The sequence below is a fragment of the Coregonus clupeaformis genome, unplaced genomic scaffold (genome assembly GCF_020615455.1).
Source record: "Coregonus clupeaformis isolate EN_2021a unplaced genomic scaffold, ASM2061545v1 scaf0089, whole genome shotgun sequence".
Lineage (NCBI taxonomy): Eukaryota > Metazoa > Chordata > Actinopteri > Salmoniformes > Salmonidae > Coregonus > Coregonus clupeaformis.
In genome coordinates this window covers 768,687-783,892 of record NW_025533544.1, presented here as the reverse complement: position 1 = coordinate 783,892, position 15,206 = coordinate 768,687, and the positions used below count along the sequence as shown (strand labels likewise).

Sequence of the window (15,206 nt, the reverse complement as noted above, 5' to 3'; positions counted from 1 at the left end):
TCCAGTCAGTCAAGTGTATGAGCAGTCATCGGGTCACCTGACACTAATCATGGTTTATTCTTGTAACAGAACAGAACCATATCATCATGAGAAAGTATACAACCTTCTTAGAATCATAACAATGGTTCCAGAATCCTCTCTCACACACACACGCAACCCCCCTCTCCCCCCAACCTCACATACACAGTCCATATAACCACTCAACATAAACAGCCCACTGTAAAGCCAGTGGAAAGGCCAGGTTCTTAGAGCAGAGGTACCTTAGCTGTAGTAATATACCAGGGGGTTGTTGGTTCAGTATTAGCTGTAGTAATATACCAGGGGGTTGTTGGTTCAGTATTAGCTGTAGTAATATACCAGGGGGTTGTTGGTTCAGTGTTAGCTGTAGTAATATACCAGGGGGTTGTTGGTTCAGTGTTAGCTGTTGTAATATACCAGGGGGTTGTTGGTTCAGTATTAGCTGTAGTAATATACCAGGGGGTTGTTGGTTCAGTATTAGCTGTAGTAATATACCAGGGGGTTGTTGGTTCAGTATTAGCTGTAGTAATATACCAGGGGGTTGTTGGTTCAGTATTAGCTGTTGTAATATACCAGGGGGTTGTTGGTTCAGTATTAGCTGTAGTAATATACCAGGGGGTTGTTGGTTCAGTATTAGCTGTTGTAATATACCAGGGGGTTGGTTTATTTTTTTATTTCACCTTTATTTAACCAGGTAAGCCAGTTGAGAACAAGTTCTCATTTACAACTGCGACCTGGCCAAGATAAAGCAAAGCAGTGCGATAAAAACAACAACAACACAGAGTTACATATGGGATAAACAAAATGTACAGTCAATAACACAATAGAAAATCTATATACAGTGTGTGCAAATGTAGTAAGTTATGGAGGTAAGGCAATAAATAGGCCATAGTGCAAAAATAGTTACAATTTTGTAATTAACACTGGAATGATAGATGTGCAAAAGATGATGTGCAAATAGAGATACTGAGGCGATCGGTAAGCTGCTCTGACAACTGACGCTTAAAGTCAGTGAGCGAGATAAGAGTCTCCAGCTTCAGAGATTTTTGCAGTTCGTTCCAGTCACTGGCAGCAGAGAACTGGAAGGAATGGCGGCCAAAGGAGGTGTTGGCTTTGGGAATGACCAGTGAGATATACCTACTGGAGCACATACTATGGTGACCAATGAGCTAAGATAAGGCGGGGATATTGCCTAGCAGTGATTTATAGATGACCTGGAGCCAGTGGGTTTGGCGATGAATATGTAGTGAGGACCAGCCAACGAGAGCGTACAGGTCACAATGGTGGGTAGTATATGGGGCTTTGGTGACAAAACATTTACATTTGAGTCATTTAGCAGACGCTTTTATCCAGAGCGACTTACAGTTAGTGAGTGCATACATTATTTTTTTAATTGTTTAAAAAAAAAATCATACTAGCCCCCCGTGGGAATCGAACCCACAACCCTGGCGTTGCAAACGCCATGCTCTACCAACTGAGCTACATCCCTGCCGGCCATTCCCTCCCCTACGGATGGCACTGTGATAGACTACATCCAATTTGCTGAGTAGAGTGTTGTTGGTTCAGTATTAGCTGTAGTAATATACCAGGGGGTTGTTGGTTCAGTATTAGCTGTAGTAATATACCAGGGGGTTGTTGGTTCAGTATTAGCTGTAGTAATATACCAGGGGGTTGTTGGTTCAGTATTAGCTGTAGTAATATACCAGGGGGTTGTTGGTTCAGTATTAGCTGTAGTAATATACCAGGGGGTTGTTGGTTCAGTATTAGCTGTAGTAATATACCAGGGGGTTGTTGGTTCAGTATTAGCTGTAGTAATATACCAGGGGGTTGTTGGTTCAGTATTAGCTGTAGTAATATACCAGGGGGTTGTTGGTTCAGTATTAGCTGTAGTAATATACCAGGGGGTTGTTGGTTCAGTATTAGCTGTAGTAATATACCAGGGGGTTGTTGGTTCAGTATTAGCTGTAGTAATATACCAGGGGGTTGTTGGTTCAGTATTAGCTGTAGTAATATACCAGGGGGTTGTTGGTTCAGTATTAGCTGTAGTAATATACCAGGGGGTTGTTGGTTCAGTATTAGCTGTAGTAATATACCAGGGGGTTGTTGGTTCAGTATTTGGCCTGTCACTACTACACGTTATGGTTGAGGCTCAGACTAGACTTGGAAAAAGGGGCTTAGCTTATTGTTTTACTGAAATGCCACTAGAGAAAAACGTGTGTACACACACAAACACACACACTCATGAAAGCACATATACACACACACACACGTCTGTTCTTACTTACCATGTTGTCACCGCAATCCACCGTCAAAGAAAACACCTATTTTTTATATTCTCTCTCTTTATTACTTCTCTCTCTTTATTACTTCTCTCTCTGTCACGGTCGTTGAGAGACGGGTCAGACCAAGGTGCAGCGTGGTATGCGTACATGTTTATTTGAACAAATAAACACTCAACAAAAGCAACGTAACATGACGCTCACTCTGGCTACACACAAACAAGCCAAGCCAAACCAGAGTCAAGATCCCACAACTAAGGTAGGCAACCAGGCTACATAAGTATGATCCCCAATCAGAGACAACGAGCGACAGCTGCCTCTGATTGGGAATCACACCCGGCCAAACCTAGACATACACATACTAGATCTCCAACATAGAATATAATCACATAGATCTCAAACTGAAACTCACACCCTGACCCAACCAACAAGAGTTCTCTAGGTCAGGGCGTGACACTCTCTTTATTCTTTCTTTCTCTTTATTCTTTCTTTCTCTTTATTATTTCTTACTCCCTTTCTTTTATTTCCTCTCTCTGTTCTTTATTTGTCATTCAATACCTCCCCAACTCCCTCCATCCTGTGCCCATTCCATTAATATTGCCTGGCAATCACCCAGGAATGGACTGTAGAGAAAGAATCCATCTGAACACTTCTCTCTATCCCCTTACCATGTTAATACCAATCTACTAGGATTAGTCTAAGCATTACTATAGATGTTGGGGATTAGGCTAAGTACTACTAGGATTAGTCTAAGCATTACTATAGATGTTGGGGATTAGGCTAAGTACTACTAGGATTAGTCTAAGCATTACTATAGATGTTGGGGATTAGGCTAAGTACTACTAGGATTAGTCTAAGCATTACTATAGATGTTGGGGATTAGGCTAAATACTACTAGGATTAGTCTAAGCATTACTATAGATGTTGGGGATTAGGCTAAGTACTACTAGGATTAGTCTAATCATTACTATATATGTTGGGGATTAGGCTAAGTACTACTAGGATTAGTCTAAGCATTACTATAGATGTTGGGGATTAGGCTAAGTACTACTAGGATTAGTCTAAGCATTACTATAGATGTTGGGGATTAGGCTAAGTACTACTAGGATTAGTCTAAGCATTACTATAGATGTTGGGGATTAGGCTAAGTACTACTAGGATTAGTCTAAGCATTACTATAGATGTTGGGGATTAGGCTAAATACTACTAGGATTAGTCTGAGTATTACTATAGATGTTGGGGATTAGGCTAAATGCAACTACATTACATTTTATAACATGGCATTGTTGAATACTCGTTTCTGATTGGCTTGAAGGGCATTCTAGAGCGTGCATTATTTCCCTATAACGCAGAGTATATCAGCACGGTAGAATTCAATGGTTTTAGTTCACTCTTACATGTTCTATGTTTGAGCTGCTTTTGAAAGCAAAAATCGAATTTAAAACATTAATGGCAGTCTTGAATTCGGCTTTCATAATAGCAAGCTAGGACTGATGGTTTGGTTAGCTAAACTAGCAAGTATGTCTAGTAAATTTAGCTACTTCAGTGGATGTTGAACACATTTCTAATGGCAAATTAACACATTTCATATTATAGCCATGGTATAAAAGGGATTGGGGCTCTATGCGTTCTCTGGAAAATAATGAAACTCTGTGTAATGTTAGTTCCACACAACTTCAACGTCGTTCATTATTTTCCATAGAAAGCATAACCCCTCGTTGATTATCCTATACATTTTAGGCTACATTACTTCATATGGATACACTGTTACCTTTGACTGTTTTTCAATTTATAAAGGATTCTAGAACAGCATTAGTTACTCTAATGTTCTAGACCAGTTGATTCTGATTCTAGAACAGCATTAGTTACTCTAATGTTCTAGACCAGTTGATTCTGATTCTAGAACAGCATTAGTTACTCTAATGTTCTAGACTGGTGGATTCTGATCCTAGAACAGCATTAGTTACTCTAATGTTCTAGACCAGTTGATTCTGATCCTAGAACAGCATTAGTTACTCTAATGTTCTAGACCAGTTGATTCTGATCCTAGAACAGCATTAGTTATCTAATGTTCTAGACCAGTTGATTCTGATCCTAGAACAGCATTAGTTACTCTAATGTTCTAGACCAGTTGATTCTGATCCTAGAACAGCATTAGTTATCTAATGTTCTAGACCAGTTGATTCTGATCCTAGAACAGCATTAGTTATCTAATGTTCTAGACCAGTTGATTCTGATCCTAGAACAGCATTAGTTACTCTAATGTTCTAGACCAGTTGATTCTGATTCTAGAACAGCATTAGTTACTCTAATGTTCTAGACCAGTTGATTCTGATTCTAGAACAGCATTAGTTACTCTAATGTTCTAGACCAGTTGATTCTGATCCTAGAACAGTATTAGTTACTCTAATGTTCTAGACCAGTTGATTCTGATTTTAGAACAGCATTAGTTACTCTAAAGTTCTAGACCAATTGATTCTGATTCTAGAACAGCATTAGTTACTCTAATGTTCTAGACCAGTTGATTCTGATCCTAGAACAGCATTAGTTACTCTAATGTTCTAGACCAGTTGATTCTGATTCTAGAACAGCATTAGTTACTCTAATGTTCTAGACCAGTTAATTCTGATCCTAGAACAGCATTAGTTACTCTAATGATCTAGACCAGTTAATTCTGATTCTAGAACAGCATTAGTTACTCTAATGTTCTAGACCAGTTGATTCTGATTCTAGAACAGCATTAGTTACTCTAATGTTCTAGACCAGTTGATTCTGATCCTAGAACAGCATTAGTTATCTAATGTTCTAGACCAGTTGATTCTGATCCTAGAACAGCATTAGTTATCTAATGTTCTAGACCAGTTGATTCTGATCCTAGAACAGCATTAGTTACTCTAATGTTCTAGACCAGTTGATTCTGATCCTAGAACAGCATTAGTTATCTAATGTTCTAGACCAGTTGATTCTGATCCTAGAACAGCATTAGTTACTCTAATGTTCTAGACCAGTTGATTCTGATTCTAGAACAGCATTAGTTACTCTAATGTTCTAGACCAGTTGATTCTGATTCTAGAACAGCATTAGTTACTCTAATGTTCTAGACCAGTTGATTCTGATCCTAGAACAGTATTAGTTACTCTAATGTTCTAGACCAGTTGATTCTGATTCTAGAACAGCATTAGTTACTCTAAAGTTCTAGACCAATTGATTCTGATTCTAGAACAGCATTAGTTACTCTAATGTTCTAGACCAGTTGATTCTGATCCTAGAACAGCATTAGTTACTCTAATGTTCTAGACCAGTTGATTCTGATTCTAGAACAGCATTAGTTACTCTAATGTTCTAGACCAGTTAATTCTGATCCTAGAACAGCATTAGTTACTCTAATGATCTAGACCAGTTAATTCTGATTCTAGAACAGCATTAGTTACTCTAATGATCTAGACCAGTTAATTATGATTCTAGAACAGCATTAGTTACTCTAATGTTCTAGACCAGTTAATTCTGATTCTAGAACAGCATTAGTTACTCTAATGTTCTAGACCAGCATTTGATTAAATCCTAAAATAACATCTTCCTAGCCTGGGTGCCAGTCTGTTTCTGTTCTCTTCCCAACTCCTTATGGAACTGTGATGTTTGGCTTGATATTGACAGCAATGGAGCTGGCAAGAGCACAAACAGATCTGGGACCAGGCTAGCATACAGTACCTTCGGAAAGTATTCAGACCACATTTTGTTAGAAAACAGCCTTTTCTAAAATTGATTGAATTGTTTTTTCCCTCATCAAGCTACATACAATACCCCATAATGACAAAGAAAAAATATGTTTTTAGACATTTCTGCTAATTTATTACAAATTGAAAAACTGAAACATCACATTTACATAAGTATTCAGACCCTTTACTCAGTACTTTGATGAAGCACCTTTGGCAGCGATTACAACCTCAAGTCTTCTTGGGTGTGACACTGTATTTGGGGAGTTTCTCCCATTTTTCTCTGCAGATCCTCTCAAGCTCTGTCAGGTTGGATGGGGAGCGTTGATGCACAGCTATTTTCAGGTCTCTCCAGAGATGTTTGATCGGGTTCAAGTCCGGGCTCTGGCTGGGCCACTCCAGGACATTCAGAGACTTGTCCCAAAGCCACTCCTGCGTTGTCTTGGCTGTGTGTTTAGGGTTGTTGTCCTGTTGGAAGGTGAACCTTCGCCCCAGTCTGAGGTCCTGAGCGCTCTGGAGCAGGTTTTCATCTAGGATCTCTCTGTACTTTGCCCCGTTCATCTTTGCCTTGATCCTGACTAGTCTCCCAGTCCTTGCCTTTGAAAAACATCCCCACAGCATGATGCTGCCACCACCATGCTTCAACGTAGGGATGGTGCCAGGTTTCCTCCAGACGTGATGCAGAGATGGTTGTCCTTCTGGAAGGTTCTCCCATCTCCAGAATAACTCTAGAGCTCTGTCAGAGTGACAGAAAAGAGATACAGTAAAGATGTTGTTAAGCTCTCAGTAGGCTTAGCCTCTGGCTATGTATGCATCACAAATGGCAGCCTATTCCCTATATAGTCCCTGGTTAAAAGTAGTGCACTATGTAGGGAATAGGGTGCCATTTGGGACGCACCCTACACTACCGGTCAAAAGTTTTAGAACGCCTACTCATTCAAGGTTTTTTTCTATATTTTTACTATTTTCTACATTGTAGAATAATAGTGAATACATCAGAACTATGAAATAACATATATGGAATCATGTATTAGCCAAAAAAGTGTTAAACAAATCAGAATATATTTTATATTTGTGATTCTTCAAATAGCCACCGTTTGCCTTGATGTTAGCTTTGCATACCTACAGCATGATGCTGCCACTACCATGCTTCACCGTAGGGATGGTGCCAGGTTTCCTCCAGATGTGACACTTGGCATTCCCATCTCCACAGAGGAACTCTAGAGCTCTGTCAGAATGACCATCAGGTTCTTGGTCACCTCTCTGACCAAGGCCCTTCTCCCCCGATTGCTCAGTTTGCCCGGGCGGCCAGCTGTAGGAATGATGGAGGCCACTGTGTTCTTGGGGACCTTCAATGCTGCAGAATATTTTTGTTACCCTTCCCCAGATCTGTGCCTCGACACAATTCTGTCTCGGAGCTCTACGGACAATTCCTTCGACCTCATGGCTTGGTTTTTGCTCTGACATGCACTGTCAACTGTGGGACCTTATATAGACAGGTGTGTGCCTTTTCAAATCATGCCCAATCAATTGAATTTACCACAGATGGACTCCGATCAAGTTGTATAAACATCTCAAGGATGATTAGTGTAAACAGGATGCATCTGAGCTCAATTTCGAGTCTCATAGCAAAGGGTCTGAATACTTATGTAAATAAGGTATTTCTGGTTTGTTTTTTATAAATGTGCAAACATTTCTAAACAAACGGTTTTCACTTTGTCATTATGGGGTATTGTGTGTAGATAGCTGAGTTTTTTATTTTTTATTTAATCCATTTTAGAATAAGGCTGTAACATAACAAAATGTGGAAAAAGTCAAGGGGTTTAAATATTTTCCGAATGCACTGTACATATGTTTATACACATCTAACACTATCCCTGTCTTTTTCTCTCTCTCTCCTCCAGGGTGACCATACGTGGGCAACCATGCTGGGCCAGAGTGTCCGTCTGCAGCCAGTACCCATCCAGAGCCTGTCTGAGCTGGAGCGAGCCCGGCTGCAGGAGGTGGCCTGTTACCATCTGGAGAAGAGGGACCTGGACTTCAACATCAGCATCCCCAGAGGTATGGAACTGAAATGTGGTATTTGGTATTTTATATTAGGATCCCCATTAGCTGTTGCAAAAGCAGCAGCTACTCTTCCTGGGGTCCACACAAAACATGAAACATGAAACATTACAGAACATTAATAGACAAGGACAGAACTACATATATATATTTTTTAAAGGCACACATAGCCTACATATCAATACATACACACAAACTATCTATGTCAAGTAGGGGAGAGGCGTTGTGCCGTGAGGTGTTGCTTCATCTGTTTTTTGTAACCAGGTTTGTTGTTTATTTGAGCAATATGAGATGGAATGGAGTTTCATGCAATAATGGCTCTATATAATACTGTACGCTTTCTTGAATTTGTTCTGGATTTGGTGACTTTGAAAAGACCCCTGGTGGCATGTCTGGTGGGGTAAGTGTCAGAGCTGTGTGTAAGTTGACTATGCAAACAATTTGGGATTTTCAACAAATTAATGTTTCTTATAAAAATAAGAAGTGATGCAGGCAGTCTCTCCTCAACTCTTAGCCAAGAGAGACTGGCATGCATAGTATTTATATCAGCCCTGTGATTACAGTGAAGAGCAAGACGTGCCGCTCTGTTTTGGGCCAGCTGCAGCTGCAGCTTAACTAGGTCTTTCCTTGCAGCACTCGACCACACGACTGGACAATAATAAAGTTAAAACAAAACTAGAGCCTGCTTTTTGGAGTGTGGTGTCAAAAAAGCAGAGCATCTCTTTGTTACGGACAGACCTCTCCCCATCTTTATAACCATTGAATCTATTTGTTTTGACCATGACAGTTTACAATCTAAGGTAACGCCAAGTAATTTAGTCTCCTCAACATGTTCAACAGCCACACCATTCATTACCAAATTCAGATGAGGTCTAGAACTTAGGGAATGATATGTATCAAATACAATGCTCTTAGTTTTAGAGAAGCTTCCATTAAAGAAAACACTTTGAGTTCTATTGGATAGATACCATTTTTATTTAGTCAGCCACCAATTGTGCAAGTTCTCCCACTTAAAAAGATGAGAGAGGCCTGTAATTTTCATCATAGGTACACGTCAACTATGACAGACAAAATGAGAAAAAGAAATCCAGAAAATCACATTGTAGGATTTTTAATGAATTTATTTGCAAATTATGGTGGAAAATAAGTATTTGGTCAATAACAAAAGTTTCTCAATACTTTGTTATATACCCTTTGTTGGCAATGACACAGGTCAAACGTTTTCTGTAAGTCTTCACAAGGTTTTCACACACTGTTGCTGGTATTTTGGCCCATTCCTCCATGCAGATCTCCTCTAGAGCAGTGATGTTTTGGGGCTGTCGCTGGGCAACACAGACTTTCAACTCCCTCCAAAGATTTTCTATGGGGTTGAGATCTGGAGACTGGCTAGGCCACTCCAGGACCTTGAAATGCTTCTTACGAAGCCACTCCTTCATTGCCCGGGCGGTGTGTTTGGGATCATTGTCATGCTGAAAGACCCAGCCACGTTTCATCTTCAATGCCCTTGCTGATGGAAGGAGGTTTTCACTCAAAGTCTCACGATACATGGCCCCATTCATTCTTTCCTTTACACGGATCAGTCGTCCTGGTCCCTTTGCAGAAAAACAGCCCCAAAGCATGATGTTTCCACCCCCATGCTTCACAGTAGGTATGGTGTTCTTTGGATGCAACTCAGCATTCTTTGTCCTCCAAACACGACGAGTTGAGTTTTTACCAAAAAGTTCTATTTTGGTTTCATCTGACCATATGACATTCTCCCAATCCTCTTCTGGATCATCCAAATGCACTCTAGCAAACTTCAGACGGGCCTGGACATGTACTGGCTTAAGCAGGGGGACACGTCTGGCACTGCAGGATTTGAGTCCCTGGCGGCGTAGTGTGTTACTGATGGTAGGCTTTGTTACTTTGGTCCCAGCTCTCTGCAGGTCATTCACTAGGTTCCCCCGTGTGGTTCTGGGATTTTTGCTCACCGTTCTTGTGATCATTTTGACCCCACGAGGTGAGATCTTGCGTGGAGCCCCAGATCGAGGGAGATTATCAGTGGTCTTGTATGTCTTCCATTTCCTAATAATTGCTCCCACAGTTGATTTCTTCAAACCAAGCTGCTTACCTATTGCAGATTCAGTCTTCCCAGCCTGGTGCAGGTCTACAATTTTGTTTCTGGTGTCCTTTGACAGCTCTTTGGTCTTGGCCATAGTGGAGTTTGGAGTGTGACTGTTTGAGGTTGTGTACAGGTGTCTTTTATACTGATAACAAGTTCAAACAGGTGCCATTAATACAGGTAACGAGTGGAGGACAGAGGAGCCTCTTAAAGAAGAAGTTACAGGTCTGTGAGAGCCAGAAATCTTGCTTGTTTGTAGGTGACCAAATACTTATTTTCCACCATAATTTGCAAATAAATTCATGAAAAATCCTACAATGTGATTTTCTGGATTTTTTTTTCTCATTTTTTTTTCTCATAGTTGACATGTACCTATGATGAAAATTACAGGCCTCTCTCATCTTTTTAAGTGGGAGAACTTGCACAATTGGTGGCTGACTGAATACTTTTTTTCCCCACTGTAGCTCTGAATCCACGATACGGCAGAGGTTGAAAAGCCATACCACATACGTTTTTTCAGCAACAGGTTATGGTCAATAATAGCAAAGGCTGCACTGAAATCTAACAGTACAGTTCCCACAAACTTATTATCAATTTCTTCCAACCAGTCATCAGTCATTTGTGTCAGTGCAGTACACATTGAGTGCCCTTCTCTATAAGCATGCTGAAAGTCTGTTGTTAATTTGTTTACAGAGAAATAGCATTGTATTTGGTCAAACACCATTTTCCCAACAGTTTGCTAAGAGCTGGCAGCAAGCTTATAGGTCTGCTGTTAGAACCAGTAAAGGCCGCTTTACCACTGTTGGGTAGCGGAATTACTTTGGCTTCCCTCCAGGCCTGAGGACAAAGACTTTCCTCTAGGCTCAGATTAAAGATATGACAGATAGGAGTGGCTATAGAGTCATCTACCATCCTCAGTAGCTTTCCATCTAAGTTGTCAATACCAGGAGGTTTGTCATTATTGATCGATAACAATAATTGTTCCAGCTCTCCCACACTAACTTTACAAAATTAAAACTTGCAATGCTTTTCTTTCATTATTTTAATTTTTTTATGCATGAATACGATGGCTCGCTGTTCATTGTTGGCATTTCCTGCCTAAGTTTGCCACTTTGGCAACATCACATGGTTTTGTGATGAACAATGCATCTGATTTGATGAAAGATGGAGTTGAATTTGAAATACTGCCTATAAATTCATTTAAAGTACTCAAACGTTTTTTTCCATCATTCTTTATATCATTGATCTTGGCTTCATAATACAGTTTCTTCTTCTTTTTGTTGAGTTTAGTCACATAATTTCTCAATTTGCAGTAAGTCAGCCAGTCAAGTGTGCAGCCAGACATATTAGCCACTCCTTTTGTCCCATTTCTTTCAACCATATAGTTTTTCAATTCCCCATCAATCCATGGAGCCTTAACAGTTCTAACAGTCAGTTTCTTAACAGGTGCATGTTTATCAATAATTGGCTCTCTCATCCCTTCCAGGCTTCTGGAAGGGAGGGTGGACAATGAGCCTGTCATAGCGGATGTAAGCAATGTCCCCACGCGCTCTGGCAGCTTTCATGGCTGTGATAAGTTATTTCCTCTTCTGGTGCACAGCTTCAGGATAGTCCTCGTTGAGGAGGATATACCTCACAGGTTCTTGGCTCTTTCCAGAACAGCTACCTTGTCCTTGAACCTCAGGAACCACTATCGGCCTGGGCCTGTCACCTGGGCCGGTGGTGGGTTTTCCAGTCCTGTGGGCGCGCTCCACCTCAATCTTCCTGTGGTCCATCTTCAATTTCTCAGAGATCATTTCCCTCACTTTGTCCTCAGACTCCGTCCAGGTCTCATGTGGAGATTCTGCAATTTCGTCCACAACCATGTTGTTACGCCTTGATTGTCCCTCGAGATTATCATGGATTCACATACAGAACTGATGTCCTCTCTCAATGACTTACAGATTGCTGTCATCTTGCCGTTCTCCTATTTCAACTCATCGAGTTGACCCTGGGAGAACTGCAAACTGTTCTTCAGGTCCTGGACCTCTCTGGCTCCATTCTTTTATTAGTTGAATCCACCAGCATTTGGACAAAACACTTGAAGCTATTTTCTTGTTGTTGTAACAACTGCTTGTAGAACTATTTTTGTTCGTTTAAAATATCCTTCAAGTGTGATAGAGAGACACCATTGTCCTCGACAACGTTACTCCCGCCGGCTTTGGTCTTTGTCATGGTAGCTAGCAACGTATATTACGCTGTTACTCCTCGCAGTTCCAGACAGGGAGGTCACAGGGAAGATTTAAAACAACAAACAGCAGGGATCTAGACAGCCACGAACCCGGGACAATCTGCGGTCCCAGCCACAATGGCTAACCACGTCGCGGGCTGCGTTCAAGCCCTCAAGAAAACCCTGCTAGCTTTATATGCTGCTAGCTAGCAGCAAGGATAGCTGCTACGCCAAATAGCTCCTCAGACATGTCCTTGGTCGGCAGGATCACTGGACAGAGACTAGCAGTCCCAGCAACTGATGCAAACTGCGTCGCGGGATCCAAACTAAAAAGTTAGCTAGCTACAAAGAACTTTCCAATACACTTTCAAAACAACCAACTTTTCAAAACAACAAAACCGAGTTCTCCCTCATTCCGCGTTCAAAAAGAGAAAGCGAGGAAGAGAGATGAGAGAGGAGAGGGACCTGGATTTCAACATCAGCATCCCCAGAGCTACAGAACTGATAGGTCTGTTACACTATGGCCATGCCAGAAAGGACGGACAGAGATATGTGTACAATGCTGGTCTCTCTCCAGATTGTAAAGCTCTTCATTGCTCAATTGGGGTTTGAATCTGAAGGAGAGGGACCTCGTCTTCAACATCAGCATCCCCAGAAGTACAGAGGAAGGGGTAGTAGTTAAAATATGGCCATGCTAAAAGAACAGAAATATGTTATGTTATATGAGATGGAAGTCCCCAGAACTTTACAAGTGAGGAGTAATTACTACAGTATATGGCCATACTAGAAAGGAGGAGTAGACTCTATGGCCATACTAGACAGGAGGAGTAGACTCTATGGCCATACTAGACAGGAGGAGTAGACTCTATGGCCATGCTAGACAGGAGGAGTAGACTCTATGGCCATACTAGAAAGGAGGAGTAGACTATGGCCATACTAGACAGGAGGAGTAGACTCTATGGCCATGCTAGAAAGGAGGAGTAGACTATGGCCATACTAGAAAGGAGGAGTAGACTCTATGGCCATACTAGAAAGGAGGAGTAGACTCTATGGCCATACTAGACAGGAGGAGTAGACTCTATGGTCATGCTAGAAAGGAGGAGTAGACTCTATGGCCATGCTAGACAGGAGGAGTAGACTCTATGGCCATACTAGAAAGGAGGAGTAGACTCTATGGCCATACTAGAAAGGAGGAGTAGACTCTATGGCCATACTAGAAAGGAGGAGTAGACTCTATGGCCATGCTAGAAAGGAGGAGTAGACTCTATGGCCATACTAGACAGGAGGAGTAGACTCTATGGCCATACTAGAAAGGAGGAGTAGACTCTATGGCCATGCTAGACAGGAGGAGTAGACTCTATGGCCATACTAGACAGGAGGAGTAGACTATGTCCATGCTAGACAGGAGGAGTAGACTCTATGGCCATACTAGACAGGAGGAGTAGACTCTATGGCCATGCTAGAAAGGAGGAGTAGACTCTATGGCCATACTAGAAAGGAGGAGTAGACTATGGCCATACTAGAAAGGAGGAGTAGACTCTATGGCCATACTAGAAAGGAGGAGTAGACTCTATGGCCATACTAGAAAGGAGGAGTAGACTCTATGGCCATACTAGAAAGGAGGAGTAGACTCTATGGCCATACTAGAAAGGAGGAGTAGACTCTATGGCCATGCTAGAAAGGAGGAGTAGACTATATGGCCATGCTAGAAAGGAGGAGTAGACTCTATGGCCATACTAGACAGGAGGAGTAGACTCTATGGCCATGCTAGACAGGAGGAGTAGACTCTATGGCCATGCTAGACAGGAGGAGTAGACTCTATGGCCATGCTAGACAGGAGGAGTAGACTCTATGGCCATACTAGAAAGGAGGAGTAGACTCTATGGCCATACTAGAAAGGAGGAGTAGACTCTATGGCCATACTAGAAAGGAGGAGTAGACTCTATGGCCATACTAGAAAGGAGGAGTAGACTCTATGGCCATACTAGAAAGGAGGAGTAGACTCTATGGCCATACTAGAAAGGAGGAGTAGACTATGGCCATACTAGAAAGGAGGAGTAGACTCTATGGCCATACTAGACAGGAGGAGTAGACTCTATGGCCATACTAGACAGGAGGAGTAGACTCTATGGCCATACTAGACAGGAGGAGTAGACTCTATGGCCATACTAGAAAGGAGGAGTAGACTCTATGGCCATGCTAGACAGGAGGAGTAGACTATGGCCATACTAGACAGGAGGAGTAGACTCTATGGCCATGCTAGACAGGATGGACGCGAACATAAAGTCCTGTAAAAACGCTGATTCTCGCTGATTGTAATTTCTTAATTAATTATACTTTGCTATACATATCATTGAACAAGATCAAGAGGGATTAGTGATAAGACAGGGATATGACATACAGTATAATATGATCTCCAGATTCTTAAGAAAACCCTTAGGGCCTTCAGTAAACAGAAGCTCACTACCTGTTTTCTGCTCATTCCACCACCACTCCCAGCCTATATTACTTCAATAAATCTCAGAGAGAAGTTTACAGTACCAGTAAATAGTAAATCCGTCAAAACAGCTCTGAAATAGCCTAACTTGAGATGGAAGAGAAGAGTACTGTAGGAGTAAGAAGTCCAATCTAATCAAATCTAATTCAGAAGCAGGAGGAAGAAGAATAGTAGGAGTAGGAGGGGTTACATTCCTCTCTCTTGTCACCAGGGTTACGTAAGAGGCATTACCCTGAACAGACTCAGTGCTTCTCCAGCCATGTCTACTTTAAGAATGTTAACCTCTTGACTTTTAACCCCTGAACTCTCTCTAATCAGTCAACTG

The 15,206-nt window shown here is 41.5% G+C and overlaps 1 protein-coding gene across 3 annotated transcripts in view; it reads left to right on the top strand.

Annotated features, from left to right (window-relative positions):
- LOC121554138 (rho GTPase-activating protein 6) overlaps window positions 1-15,206 on the top strand; it is a 98,500-nt gene that overhangs the window by 43,715 nt on the left and 39,579 nt on the right. For all 3 annotated transcript variants that reach the window (XM_041867589.2, XM_041867588.2, XM_041867590.1), the window contains exon 2: window positions 7,915-8,071. In XM_041867589.2, coding sequence (XP_041723523.1) covers window positions 7,915-8,071 — 157 coding nt within the window. The remainder of the gene's footprint in view (window positions 1-7,914; window positions 8,072-15,206) is intronic.